The following is a 14,729-nucleotide window of genomic DNA, read 5'->3' on the forward strand; positions in this document are numbered from 1 at the left end:
CAAAACGACTGATAGGAAAAGGACACCATTAACTGCGAGATCAGTTGAGGCACGTTAACCACTTGCCTTCTACTTAAAAGATACACGGTTGGGGTTGGGGATTTAGCTCAGTGGTAGAGCGCTTGCCTGGAAAGCGCAAGGCCCTGGGTTCGGTCCTCAGCTCCGAAAAAAAAAAGAAAAAAAAAAAAGAAGAAAAAAAGAAAATACACGGAGAATACTGCTGATTGTGACTTCCTCTCAAAGCTCAGTCATAATTTGCATATAGTTTTATAAAATACACCTTGTGTTCTTTCTGTTTCTGCCACTTGAGTGACAAAATTAAAGGTATTTGCCACCACACCTGACCTAATTCGCCATTTCAAGGTTGGAGCATTTGTGTGTTCTGGGTTTGTATTTTTTATGTTTTGTTTTGTTTTGTTTTGTTTTGTTTTGTTGTTGTTCTTTTTTTGGGGGGGAAGGGGTCTTAAAATGCAGCCAACGCTGACATAGAGCTGTTGCCCATGCTGGTATAGAACTTGAGATGCTGCCTTTCCCTATGAACTGGAACTAAATGCATATCCTGCCAAGATTAAAGGCATTTCCTGCCATTCCAGGAAATCCATCTTTTTGCATATTGGAATGAATGACGGCAAGTAGGAGGGTGGCTTCTAAATAGCTTCAGAAGAAGGCCGGGCTGGAGTTTTCTGGGCTGTCACAGTGGTACAGCACTTAAATCTATACACTATATATACACGGTCCTAGGCTCAAACTCCTGCACTGAATTAAAGGAAAGCAGTGATGCCTCCAACCTCACTTTGACTCACCACCGTCCGGATTGGTAAAGGGACTGGAATTTGATTCATTTTTCTTTGTTTTTTGAGACAGGGTCTCATTATATAGCCCTGGCCATGTGAGGTCCAAATTGAACCTCTTCAGGGAACTCTTGAATGAGACTCATGGAGACAGTGATGATGCAATAGCAAGAGGAGTTTAATTTCCAGCATGCCAGGGTCCTCCCACTCCAAGGGGAGATGCCCCTGAGCAGACTCTGACAGGGAGTTATAGACCTTGCAAACAACTGGGTCAGAATTCAAACAACTGGTAACTAGGCAGGGTATTATTGATGGGGTAAAGTGACCTCTAAGCTGACTTGTACTCAGTGGACTGTTCTGGACTTTCCACGGGGGAAGGTTGGAAGTCAAGGAGAGGTTGGTTGGAAGTCATAGGTAGCTTTGATTGACAGTTTGGCTTGAAGTTGCTCCAGGAGCTAACTACTCCCTGGAAGGGAGGGGGTCTTTGTGCTTGGAGGTTTTCGGTGGAATTTTCCCACTGGCCTTAGATTGACCCCCCAACTCTGACTCTTTCAGCCATTCTGGAACTTGCTCTGTAGACCAGGGTGGCCTCAAACTCAGAGAATACCCTGCCTCTGCCCCCAGAGTGCTGGGATTAAAGGTGTGTGCCTCCACCAACCAGCCTGGGAGTTTAATGTATGATGTAGCCATTGACTTTACCAGCCGTGCTTGCTCCACAAAAGCTCCAAAGGACAGGACTTGGAAAGGAGCTGGAACACCCACTCGGCTCTATGCGGCCCTCCATCTGGCTGTTCCCAAAGAGGGTCAGCCAGAGGTCGTCCTCAGCTACACAAATTCCAGACTATTTAAGACACTATCTCAAAATAAATAAGCAATAAATCCATCCAGTAAACAAACTTTCCCAGGTCCTTTCCCCAAATTCTATGAGCTGTTTTAGCAAGCCATTGAAAGTGAGAAAAGCCTTGCGGGGTTTGGGGGGAGGCTGGAGAGATGGCTCAGCTGTTAAGAACACTGGCTGCTCTTCCAGAGGTCCTGAGTTCAATTCCCAGAAACTGCATGGTGGCTCACAACCATCTGTAATGGGATCCAATGCCCTCTTCTGGCCTGCAGATGTACATTAAGCACTCGAAGGGAGGGAAGGGAAGGAAGGGAAGGAAGGAAGAAAGAAAAGCCTTGTGGAAAGATTCAGTTTGTAGCCAAGCTCAGAGGTAGTAGAAAACTTGGGAAATTTCTTGAGATTAGCACATGGACTAGACATGGGATGATGGTATGGGACTGTGCCCTTAACCTGTGATCTGACACTATGTTGATTAATATCCGAACTTCAGAATTGAACTGGGTTGGATGACATTGAATATGTGTCCTCTAGGGAATTTGTCTGTGATTTAAACAAAACCACCCTCTATATATCTGTTGTAAAAATTGAAGTGCTGAAAATAGAAAGACTAGAAGCGGGGGAGAGGTTAGGGGGATGTTGGCCTGGAAACCAGGAAAGGGAATAACAATCGAAATGTAAATAAGAAATACCCAAGTTAATAAAGATGAAAAAAATTCAGGAAGAAAAAAGAAAACCTCATAAGATGTATCAGATTATCAGGGATGCAATTAAAGTAAAATTAAACAAGATTTTATTTAAAAAAAAAAAAAAGACTAGAAGGAACAGGTTTCCTCCAGTGATAGAACTGATTTTTCCATAAAGGGCAAAATAAAAAAATAAAAAAAAAAGGAACAAGGAACAGGACCTACATTTTTTTTTTTCTGTAATATTGTCTGAAATTTCTATAACCTTGCTCTGGAGAGAGCAGGGCAAGGCCTCAAACCACTTCAAAATTGTTCTGGCAAGCACTGTAGGAATGCACAGGGTCACTGCAGACCCAAGCACGCTGGAGGCTTGCTATACGTTTTCAGTCTTAGGAAAAATAACAGGTTTTTGTCCCCTTTTTTTAGGAAGACATGATTTCATGCTGTAATCCAGAGCCTGGCCTCAAACTTGCAGCAATCCCCCTGCTTCAGTCTCCTAAATGCTGGGATAATGGACAGGAGTCACCGAACAGGGTTCCTTGTTTTTGTTTTGTTTTACTAACTCTGCAGTGCTTTATCTGTGTCTCTGTCTCTACCACTCCTATTCTGACTTACAAAAACTACCAGGGAACTGCTCCTCTCCCCTCCTTCCCTCCCTCCTTCGGTCTAAACTGATTTTCAGGCCTCAATTTCCTTTTAATATTATTTATTAGCTTCCTACTACATAAAAGCCATTATAGGGCCCATCAGGTGGCTCAGAGGTTAAGAGCACTGGCTTCTCACGGGGTTGGGGATTTAGCTCAGTGGTAGAGCACTTGCCTAGCAAGCGCAAGGCCCTGGGTTCGATCCCCAGCTCCGGGGGAAAAAAAAAAAAAGAGCACTGGCTTCTCTTTCAGAGGTCCTGAGTTCAAATCCCAGCAACCACATGGTGGCTCATGACTATCTACACAGGGATCTGATGCCCTCTTCACAGCACTCCTACATTTAAATAAATACACGCATTTTTTTTTAAAAAACTGTAATTTCGCAAGATTTATTGTTAACAATTTTTATAAAAATAAAAAATGAGAGTACACCATGAAATTTAACTGCCTCTAGGCTGGGAAGATAGCTCAGAGGCCAGAAGCAGGTGGGAGGACTCTGCTCTTGGAGAGGACTGGACTGCAACCCCAGCAGCACAGGGCTCGTGGTCATCTCTATCCCCAGTTCTAAGAGACCCAAAATCCTCTTCTCCTCAGGACCAGATCATGGTGAACACACATATGCATCCACACATACACATAAATGTTTGTTTGTAGACAGGGTTTCTCTGCATGGCCCTGGCTGTCCTGAAACTCATTTTGCAAACTGGCTGGTCTTGAACTCAGAGATGTGCCTGCTTCTTGCCTCCCCATGGTGGGATCAACGGTGTGCACCACCAACTTGCTCCATGTAAGTATATATTTTTAGGAAGAGTGTGTGGAGAGGACTGTGAGAGGGCCTGACAGGTCAAGCATTTGCTGCCCAAGCCTGATGACCTGAGTTTAATTCCCAGAACCCACGAAAGGTAGGAGTGAACCTGAGGCCTACAGAGGCCAGAAGCAGACATCAGATCTCCTAGAATCGAAGCCACAGATGGCTCCAAACTGCTACATATACACTGGAAATCAAATCCAGGTCCTCTGGAAGAGCAGCCAGTGTTTTTAACTATGGCGCTCACACCCCACCCCCCCCACGCTATTATAAAAACTGAATTCCTGTGTGGTCCTGCATGACTCTAGCGTACTAAATCGTGCTGTAACTGGACACGTGTACTGTCATAACAACACAGAATGGTGAGTCATACGCAGCTCAGCCGTCACTGCATAAGGACCACTTCTTTAGACCTCACGACTGGCTGTTTTGAGAGACATTTCCATCTTGAGTTCCCATGAAAACAGAACTTTCCATGTCAGAAGGGGTATCCCCTGTAGGACCAGGGTCCCCCACTTCCTGCGCCTGCTCCTGCTCGTGCGTCTGCTCTGCATCGCCTTTCATCTCACTCTCCTGGTCTTCCGCCTCCACAGGCTTATCCGAGGCTGGCCCTGCAGCTTCATCTTCATTTTCGTGGACAAAGCTGCAAATCATGTTGGGTCTATAGGAGAAGTCATTGTCCTTCATCTGCAGCCATTCGACACCATCTGATGGGGTGGGGGATAAACGGACAAAAAGAAAGAAACAGAAGGGGTAAGCTCAGGTCACATTTTTCCGTTAACTGACAACAAATATGGCACAAACTAAGAGTCTACACCGCAGGTGGGGATGTAAATCTGTACAACCAATCAGAAGTTAGTATGCAGATGCCATCTGAACAGAAGCACCAATCAGAAATCAGTATGGAGATGCCTTCGGAACAGAGAAACACCAATCAGAAGTCAGTATGCAGAAGCTTCTGAACAGAAGCACCAATCAGAAGTCAGTATGCAGAGGCCTTCTGAAACAGAGTAGCACTGTAGGAACCAGCTGTACCATTCCTGGGCACACAGTGGAAAGGCTCTCTAGTCAGTAGAGCACAGACACTTGCAGCTCTATGCTCAAGGCTGCACTGTTCACGACACCCAAGACACAGGGCCATCCTAACGATTAGCCGACAGACAGATAAACAAATGTAGGCAGGGACAACTTTGCGTGCCTCAAGTTCATTACAAAGTATCTTCACTTCGGACCAAATATATATATATATATATATATATTAATATATAAATATGTATATAATATATATTAATATATAAATATGTATATAATATATATATTAATATATAAATGTATATATTTTTGTTTGTTTGTTTGTTTTTGTTTTTTTTTGTTTTGTTTTTTTCAAAATAGATTCTCTGTGTAGCCCTGGGTGACCTGGAACTCGCTCTGTAGACTAGGCTGGCCTCAAGCTCAGAGATCTGCCTGCCTCTGCCTCCTCAGTGCCAGGATTACAGGCCCAGACCACAGCAAGTCATTACCCCAACAGCTAGAAAGGGTATCTCTAAACTGGGAGTGGGAGTGCCTGTAAGCCCAGCACTAGGGAAGTAGAGGTGGTAGGAAGATCAGAAATTCACCCAGCATGGGCTCTAAGAGATCCTGTCAAAACCCAAAAGTGGTCCATGTACAACACACAATGTAGTTTTACTTAGCTATAAATAAGAATTAAGTTGACACATGTAGGGAAACAGATACAACCAGAACTCACTCTGTGAAACAAAACAAGTCGATGAGACAGACACATCTTACATGCTTTCTTTAATATGTGAATATAGGACATGAAAATAGAAAGGGGATAAGGAGGGGTTGGGGATTTAGCTCAGTGGTAGAGCGCTTGCCTAGAAAGCACAAGGCCCTGGGTTCGGTCCCCAGCTCCGAAAAAAAAAAAAAAAAAAAAGAAAAAAGAAAAAAAAAAGGGATGAGGAGGAGGCAGGACATCAGAAGGAGGAGGAGGACATCAGAAGGAGGAGGAGGGAGGACATCAGGAGGAGGAGGAGGACATCAGAAGGAGGGAGGAGGACATCAGGAGGAGGAGGACATCAGGAGGAGGAGGGAGGACATCAGGGAGGAGGAGGGAGGAGGACATCAGGGAGGAGGAGGAGGAGGACATCAGGAGGAGGAGGAGGGAGGACATCAGGAGGAGGAGGAGGGAGGACATCAGGAGGAGGAGGGAGGACATCAGGAGGAGGAGGAGGGAGAACATCAGGAGGAGGAGGGCGGAGAGCATCAGGAGGAGGAGGGAGGGCATCAGGAGGAGGGGGAAGGACATCAGGAGGAGGAGAGAGGACATCAGGAGGAGGGGGGAGGACATCAGGAGGAGGAGGGAGGAGGACATCAGGAGGAGGAGGGGGAGGACATCAGGAGGAGGAGGGAGGACATCAGAAGGAGGAAGAGGAAGGACAGCAGGAGGAGGAGGGAGGACATCAGGAGGAGGGAGGACATCAGAAGGAGGAGGAGGGAGGACATCAGGAGGAGGAGGGAGGGCATCAGGAGGCAATGGGAATCTGTAGCATGGAAGCAAAAGGAAGACGAAGGGAACCTGGCCTCCCAAATGCTGGCAAACAGGCACGAGCCACCCAGCCCATGTGCTGTTCAGTTTTAATAAACCACAGTTTATTAATACAGCTAACTCTCTGAAGTGCACGGAATAGCCTGACAGCAACATCACTACACATATTCACTACACATATCCCAATAGCCAAAACCTACACAGGATGACCTATGTTCTCCTGTGTGTGTGTGTGTGTGTGTGTGTGTGTGTGTGTGTGTGTGTGTGTGTGTGTGTGTGTGTGTGTGTGAGACAGGGTGTTTGAGGTCACACTTTCCTTCCCCTTACCGAGTACCTGACTCTGGCCTTGAACTCACGATCTTCAGCCGCCTTCCCCCACTCCCCAAAGCACTAGGATTTCCAGCATATGCTACCACATCCCTCTAGTACTGGGCCCTGATCCCAGGGCCTCACACATGCTAGGCAAGTGCTCTTGACCACTTAGCTACGTCCTCAGCCCAAGAGCACCAGTCTTCAGAGAATGGAGTGAACGAACCTATGTTTTCTTCTCCTTCCTTCTTTTCTGTCAGGAGAGTCCTCGTCATGCTGAGCTTCTTCATGGTGTGGCATTTGTACTTCAGCACCGTTTTATCATTCCCTTCTGGATCCACTGGGACACAAAAGATCGTATTATACCGTTTCATGCCATCAGATGGTGAGGGAGTTAGCCTCAACTATGTCTTATGGAAACAGCACAGGAAACTCACACTGCAACTGATCATTCCTGTCCCACATGCACAGCAGGGACAGATAACACCAACATTTGAAGGCACAATAGGACTCAGACACAAACAGCTGTAATGACAGAGACTAAAGCAACATGGCAGGGCTCCTAACATGGGGACTGGGGCTCAGGAGTGGGGATGCTCTCAACTAGATAAGCCTGGGGGGACTGCTAAATACTGCTGCCTAGAACAACAACTATTAAAAGACTGTGAGCCCAGACAGGTTAGCGAATACGACTCTGGGCCAAGGCTTCCACACACTGCTCGGCCAAGTGTGAGCTGCCACTATACATCAAGCAAAGCTAGTCGAAGACAACACACACTCCACTTTCACTCTCCTCCACCTCTGTTTACATGCACTCTTTTGCGTTGGGCAGTTGTGGCGAGGGCCTCACACATGCTAAGCAAATGTTCTAGAGGGAGCTAAACCCCAGCGTCTTGTTAAATCTACTTCTTTCCCCAGTTCGTCAATCTAGTTCTACATCAAAAGTTTGGAGACATCACTGCCTGTACACACAAAGACACACATAAAGAATGCACAGTGGCGTTTTCAGAGTGAATTCAGTACAGTGAACAACATTTGAGGTAGGCGGGGCTGTACAGTGAAGCAGTCGGAGGATTGAGACAGGAGGACCACAAGTCTGAGAGGAGATGCAGAGCTCCTTTGCTAGGTTCAATCCCAGCATCACCAGGAGGGACAGACAGAAGTGAATCCTGAAGCCAGGCTAAACCCAAGCCCTGACCCTGCCATTCGCTCGCTGGGAATCAGAAAGTGTTATTGGTCCCCGGGCTTCAGTGTAAATCATCATGGAAACGGTACCTATGCTGGCACGTGGGAGGCTAAGACTCGAGTAGAACTGCACAGTTATGTCCAGCCTGGGATACACAGTCAATGCTAGCCCACCCCATGCTGAGGCTGCTTCCAAACAAAACGTATCTTGCTTAGTGAACTGTGGTAGGGACTGAATCCATATTTCTAGGCAAGAATCTACCACAAAGCTAACCCCCAGCCTCAAGTCTGAAAAATGTAATATAATATAAAAATGTAATATAAAGTTAGGTATAGGAAGGAAAATCAATCCAACAGTGGTCACTTCGGAAGACAGAGGAAAGGCAGTAAGCTTAGAACTGAGCACACCGGGCTTCGCTCCTGGGACGGGGACTGAGGTACTGGAGATTGGACACGGATTTCCCACACACTGTGCAAGCACTCTACCATGAAGCTGGGCAGAGGCTCAGCGGGTAGGTAGCTCAGTCAGGCCTGGAACTCACAATCCTCCCACATCGCTGGGATCCTGAGCCTGTGCCACCAGACCTTAGCATTAAACATATTCCAGGTCAATGACAAGATGGAGGGATCTGAAATAGTTAGACAATGGGTACATGGAACTTGCTTGTTCCTTTTTAATTTTATTTTTTTTAATTTATGAGTGCTCAGCTGCACATATATCTGCAGGCCAGAAGAGGGCATCAGATCCAATCACAGATGGTTGTGGGCCACCATGTGGTTGCTGGGAATTGAACTCAGGACCTCTGGAAAAGTGATTAGTGCTCTTAACCGCTAGTTTTGTTTTGTCTTTAAAAATACATTTATTTCTGTGTTTGTATGTGCACAGGAGTACCACAGCATACATGTGGAGGTCAGAGGGCAACTTATAAGAGTCCTTCCATCACCTGGGCCCCAGAGATTGGCAACAAGCAGCCTTACCCATTGAGCATCTCAGCAGTGTGAGGTGTTATTTATTTTTACTATTAGGTGTTTGAGACATAATGCTGGCTGGCCTGGAATCCACTATGTAGACCAGGCTGGCCCCGAAACCGCCAGCCCCAGCCTTTTAAATGCTGGGATTAAAGGTCTGTACTACCATGCCCAGCCTGAGCTTTTTAATTTAAAGAACTTTCTATGTAGCCTATCTGTCTGTGAGAATGTACCCTCTGAGGCCAGATCCCTTGGAGACGGAGTCACGGCAACTGTGGGTCACCCAACATGGGTACTGGAACTGAACTCCAGTCCTCTGGAAAAACGTTCTTAACTGCTGAGCCATCACTTCAGCCCCCAATATTCACTCCACGCTGTATATCCGAAGCTAGGCACAGTGGTGCACGGCTGTAGTCCCAGCACTATGGAGGCGTGAGGACTGTGAGGTCAAAGCCTCAGCCACAGCCTGACCTGATACTGAGCAACGAGAAAACAAAATAAAGACAGAAAGGAAAACAAACCGTATGTCTGAATAATCTGTAGAAAAAGCTAGTCTTACCCCGTTCAACGCCTTCTTCAAATATAACACAGGTCCCAAGAGTATCTGCAGGAAAACGTGAAGCGAGTCAGGAAAGGCGGCGGAAGTATAGCTCTGAGAACCATGTGAAAAAGAGGCTTTTGTGTCCGGTGGGTACTGTCCTACCTTCATATTCCCCAGCAAAAACGTAGCTGTCCACTTGCAGGATGGGCCTCTCGGTGTCAATTCCCTACAACACATTAAAAGGCAAAACCACCATTGTTTAAAAAACACCCTTGAGAGCTAGAGAGATGGCTCAGTGGTTAAGAGTACTGACTGTTCTTCTAAAGGTCCTGAGTTCAAATCCCTGCAACCAAATGGTGGCTCACAACCATCTCTAATGGGATCTGATGCCCTCTTCTGCTGTGTCTGAAGACAACTACCATGTACTCATACACATAAATAAATAAATACACAAAATAAATAAATACACAAAATAAATAAATCTTAAAAAAAAAAATGCCCTTGGAACCGGGCAGTGGTAGGGTGTGTCTTTAATCCCAGTACTCCGGAGGCAGAGGCAGGCAGCTCTCTGAGTTCAAGGCCAGCCTGGTCTACAGAGCTAGTTCTAGACAGCCAGGGCTACACAGAGAAACTCTGCCTCAAAAAACAAAAACAAAACTTAATAAAAAAATGCCCGTGGGCTATGTGTGATGGGCCAAGCCTTTAATCCCAGCATTTGGAAGGCAGAGGCAGGCCATCTGTGAGTTCGATACCAGTCTAATTTATATAGCAAGATCAGGGCCAGCCTACACTACAAGTGAAACCCTGTCTCAAAAAAAATAACAACAAACTCAAGGGTTACCAAGATCACTCAGCAGGCTGAGAAGCTTGACACCAAACCTGCTGACCTGAGGTCAATCCCCAGAACTCACATGGTAGAAGCAAAAAACTCCTACAAGCTGTAATCTGATCTCCACTGGGACCCCATCACACATATGCAGTCACACACACAACTAACCGAGATAAATGTAATTTTAAAAAAAGAAGTAGGGGGCTGGAGAGATGGCTCAGTGGTTAAGGGCACTGACTGCTCTTCCAGAGGTCCTGAGTTCAATTCCCAGCAACCACATGGTGGCTCACGGCTCAAACCATCTCTAATGGGATCTGATGCCCTCTTCTACATCTGTAGAGAACGATAGTGTAGTCACATAAATAAATAAATAAATCTTTAAAAAAAAAAAAAGTAATGCTTTTAATATGTTGGGTGTGGTAGCACACACCTGTAATCCCAGTATTCAAGATGTAGGAGAGTCAGGAGTTCAAGGACTACTGGGAAAGGGAAAAGAAAAGGGATCAAGTAATTTTATGCATGTATCAGAGTGATACCTATTGTGTACACAACTATTACACACTTCATATCTTCTTTCTTTCCTTCTTTCTTTGATTTCTGTTATTTTTTGTTTTGGTTGGGTCTTGACACAGGGTTTCTCTCTGTAGCCCTGGCTGTCCTGGAACTTGCTCTGAGGACCAGGTTGGCCTCAAACTCAGAGATCTGCCTGCCTCTGCCTCTTAAGTGCTGGGATGAAAGTATCTGATTTTTCATTTTACCCCTGAAGGTTTACTTTCATTTGTGTGTGTGTGTGTACGAGGTTATGTGTACCACAGGCATAGATGCCTGTGAAGGCCAGAGGGTTTTGGAAGCCCTGGAAACTGGAGTTACAGGTGGTTGTGGGTACTGGGAACTGAATCGAGGTCTTCTCAAAGAGGAGGAAGCACTCTTTAAAGCTGAACCATCACCGGCTTAGTGACGCACACCTTTAACCTCAGCGTTCAGGAGGCAGAAGCAGGCAGATCTCTGTGAGTTCAAGGCTAGCCTGGTCTACAGAGCTAGTTCTAGGATAGCCAGGGCTACAGAGAAACCCTGTCTCAAAAGACAAAAACGAAACAAAGTTTATAGCTAAATCATCTCTCGTTGCAGGAAAGTATCTCTGTAAAATTCCATGCTTATAGATAAACACGAACGTATTGAACCCTGGGTACTCCCACAATGATACAAGATACCGCATCATCCCTGGATACTTCCGATGAAAGACCATAGATCCTTTCCTTTGCCATAGGCACCGCGAATCTCTCTCTCCTCAGCCTAAATACTTCTTCTGTTGAAGCTTCTGCCTGCAAGTTTGTGCTTCTCACCTCAGAAGTACTTGTCACCACCAAGAAGGTTCCCTCCTGCCCTGTATCAGTTTCTGAGTAAATAACTTCCCCTCTTATCCAGTTTAGCTTTTCTGAGAGCTGCTGGTAAATCTTCCTTTTACCCTGTTTCCTCTGCATCTTACTTTCCATAGCAACATATATCCCCAATATCCCATAATATTCTGTCAGAGACACACATACTGTCCTAACTCCATATTCTCATTCATATTCTCATTCATATTCTCTCTCTGTCTCTCTCTCTCTCTCTCTCTCTCTATTTTCTCTATTTTTAACTTTTCCTCCTGGGTCCTGGGTCCTGTTTTCTCCAGAAGTTATCTTGGATTCAAGGAAAAACAAAACTGATCAATAAACAGCTTTCTGACAAGAGACCTGAATTAATGCCAAACAACAGAAGCTTTGAAAGACCACTCACTCACCAACCCAGATCAATTACCCACGGCAGGACGTAAAGGTAGACTACATATATCACAGCAACCATTCTGCCCCTCCCCTTGGGTGACAGGTTGTTTGTTTGGTGTTTTTTTTTTTTTTTTTTTTTTTTTTTAATTTCTCTAGAACCCCTTTCAGAACCAGAACCAAAATGGTGATCAACTGGACTACAGGTCTGGCCAAGATCACCTGTTCTGCCTCCATATTCCCTTTTCTATATAACATCAAAGTTCTTGTCGGCCCCTTGTGGTTTACAGGGTTTTTCTTTTTGTTTGTTTTTTCAACAGGGTTTCTGCTTCCTGGCTGGTTTAGAATTTACTATGTAGCCCAGGCTGGCCTCAACTCACTGAGATATGCCTGTTTGGGGTTCCCATGCATTGAGTGGGATTAAGAGTGTGCCCACTATGCCTGAGTAGACTTTCTGTTGTCATTTTGAGACAGGGTCTCTCTATGGGTCTGTCTGTCTTGGAACTTGCTGTGTCCACCATTCTCTGATTGGCAATGTTGGGTAAGTGGCAGAAATTACCTTGTTTAAATATTTGGAGCCAAGGATTTTGCCCAAAAATTTTTATAGCAATTAACTTCATTTCCCCCCAGCCTCCAAGACAGGATTTCTCTGTGTAATAGCCCTGGCTGTCCTGGGACTCTCTCTGCAGAACAAGCAGGCCTCAGACTCAAGAGATCCTCCTGCCTCTGCCTTGAGAGTGCTGGGATTAAGGTATGCACCACCACCAGGCAATAACTTAATATTGTAAGTTGTGTCTTCTTCAGGTTTTTTGAAGACGGGATGGCTTTCTGTAGCTACAACACTCCCCGAATTCTAAGACTCACCAAAATCTTGCATTTATTTTCACATTTGGAGAGAAAGTCTGTATCAATAATTCCTGACAATTCCACCAGAACAAACTGCTCCTGGTGGAAGAAAGCAAAGTTAATAAGGTTGTATACGTATAAGTTAGTAAGGTTGTATTAATAAGGTTAATAAGGGACACTAAACAAGAAATGCCCCAAATTCCTCTGTGAAAACTCGATCTAGTTTCTGGTGGAAACCCACTACCTCCGGAACCGCCCAGACTATCAATTCTTTCTAAATGGGTAAATCCGAACTGGAGCTAGCCCTCCAAGGCTTCTCAGGCTTCTGAAAGCAAGCGAGCTATCTACGGGCCTCCCTCCCGCTGTCCGCATCCTGGACTCCTTTCCCCACCCGGGGGTGGCTCAGCCAAGAACGCCGACCCTGCAGGCCTCTGGCCCGCGCTTACAACCTCCTCTATCTCCTCTTCTTCCTCCTCCTCATCTTCGTCCTCCCAACTGGGATCCACTACCGCCGCCATAGCGCTCAGAGACTCCATCACTGGCCACGCCCCCTGCAGCCGCCATCTTAGCTACGGGCAGCGGCGTCCCGTATCCGGCCACTGCGGCGCATGACGCACACACGCCTCGCCAGGGAGCAAGATGGCGACGCCAGGCTTCCGTAAGGGGCTCCCTCGTGGAGACTAAAACACGCTCCGAGCTTTGGGAATTTAGGATATTTAGCCCCACTTTGAGGAACGTGGCTCATAGAGCTCAGGCTGCTCTGAACTCAGTAAGTAGCTGAGGATGAGCTAATCAACTGCATCCACCTCCTACTTAAAAATCTCACATACATTGTCTGCTGCACATAAGACTAGAGAATCATCCCAGCAACTAAAGATGCGGAGGGAAGAAGATTAATGCAAACTCTAGGCCAGGGTGGCTACATAGTTCACACAAACCCAGCAGCGACGCTTCCGAATGTTACCCGGGTAAGACTGCAAGGGTGCAATCCGGAAAAGAGAGGAAACAAACCAACAACCATCTCACAACAAAATGCAACCTGAGAAACCGCACACACCCTTTAAAACCGATCCGGAAGTGGTTTTGTTTGAGCGACTGAAGACACTGGCGTATGATTGGCTGCCATCGACGATATGTTAATTATGGACGTAAATCTGAGTTAGTTTACAATTAATAATTATTCAGGATGATTTTATTTTTTGCAAAAGACTATATATAAACTCAACTTCGAAATGCATGTGTGTGATATTTCTTTGGAGACTATTACGGGGTGGTGGTGGGGAATGTCACCATTTGTATAAAATGGGCTGCCAGGTGTGACGTCGCGGCGGTTGGCGGTGTTCTGGCAAGACTATACTTTCAGGGATCATTTCTATAGTTCGTTACTAGAGAAGTTTCTCTGACTGTGTAGAGCACCCGAAACCACGAGGAGGAGACGTAGCATTCTCTCCTGAGCGTGAAGCCGGCCTTAGTGTTGCTTCTTGCAACTGCTACTGGCCATTGATGATCGTTCTCGATCCTCTCTGAGGTTCGAGAGGGAGGGAACGCAGTCTGAGTGGTTTCTTTTTATTCCTGGTCTAAAAGTTAGAACTAACCTTGGTATTAATACCTAGTCATTACGAATAGGTGTGGTTGTAAACTAACTCACAAAGCGTTTCTAGGTCTGGCCATAGCCAGACGCTTTTTCATATGTTGAAGGTTTTCGTTGTGTTTTATTTCTTCTCTCTACAGCTAAAACTAAAGGGTTTTTTTCGTGCCTTCCACGTGCCGGTGTTTAAAGTGTGCACTACTGACTGAACTGCTTTTCTTGTCTTACGACAGTGCTTGATCGTTCACGTACTGTAGCTGTCTTCAGATACACCAGAAGAGGGCATCGGATCTCTTTACAGATGATTGTGAACCACCATGTGGTTGCTGGGAATTGAACTCAGGACCTCAGGACCTGTCTTAAGAAAAAAAAAAAAAACTTTAGCCCAAC

General features: G+C 45.8%; 1 protein-coding gene and 2 non-coding genes across 3 annotated transcripts; 1 reads left to right on the forward strand and 2 right to left on the reverse strand.

Annotated features, from left to right (window-relative positions):
• Positions 1-2,555: 2,555 nt before the first annotated feature.
• On the reverse strand, positions 2,556-2,688 carry LOC116887785. The gene has a single exon (XR_004386282.1). It is a non-coding gene; the product is annotated as a small nucleolar RNA SNORA9 (small nucleolar RNA).
• A 915-nt stretch (positions 2,689-3,603) lies between these two features.
• Positions 3,604-13,321, reverse strand: Gtf3c6 (general transcription factor IIIC subunit 6). Its single transcript, XM_032888671.1, has 6 exons — positions 13,201-13,321; positions 12,770-12,850; positions 9,479-9,542; positions 9,335-9,379; positions 6,848-6,961; positions 3,604-4,471 (listed from the first exon to the last, which is right to left on the reverse strand). Exons 1-6 carry the CDS (start codon positions 13,285-13,287, stop codon positions 4,179-4,181), a joined length of 684 nt encoding a protein of 227 aa, XP_032744562.1. The 5' UTR covers positions 13,288-13,321; the 3' UTR covers positions 3,604-4,178.
• Positions 13,322-14,098: 777 nt separating this feature from the next.
• On the forward strand, positions 14,099-14,311 carry LOC116887751. The gene has a single exon (XR_004386253.1). It is a non-coding gene; the product is annotated as a small nucleolar RNA U3 (small nucleolar RNA).
• Positions 14,312-14,729: the final 418 nt, after the last annotated feature.

The sequence above is a fragment of the Rattus rattus genome, chromosome 18, assembly GCF_011064425.1.
Source record: "Rattus rattus isolate New Zealand chromosome 18, Rrattus_CSIRO_v1, whole genome shotgun sequence".
NCBI lineage: Eukaryota > Metazoa > Chordata > Mammalia > Rodentia > Muridae > Rattus > Rattus rattus.

Bases quoted from the DNA above. Each gene is read 5' to 3' on its own strand.
- Gtf3c6 (XM_032888671.1), bottom strand. From the start codon at position 13,287: ATGGAGTCTCTGAGCGCTATGGCGGCGGTAGTGGATCCCAGTTGGGAG. The intron at 9,543-12,769 runs GTGAGTCTTAGA...AATGTGTTGTAG, and splicing joins AAAATAAATGCAAGATTTTG to GGAATTGACACCGAGAGGCC. The intron at 4,472-6,847 runs GTTCGTTCACTC...CCACCCCATCAG, and splicing joins GGAAGGAGAAGAAAACATAG to ATGGTGTCGAATGGCTGCAG.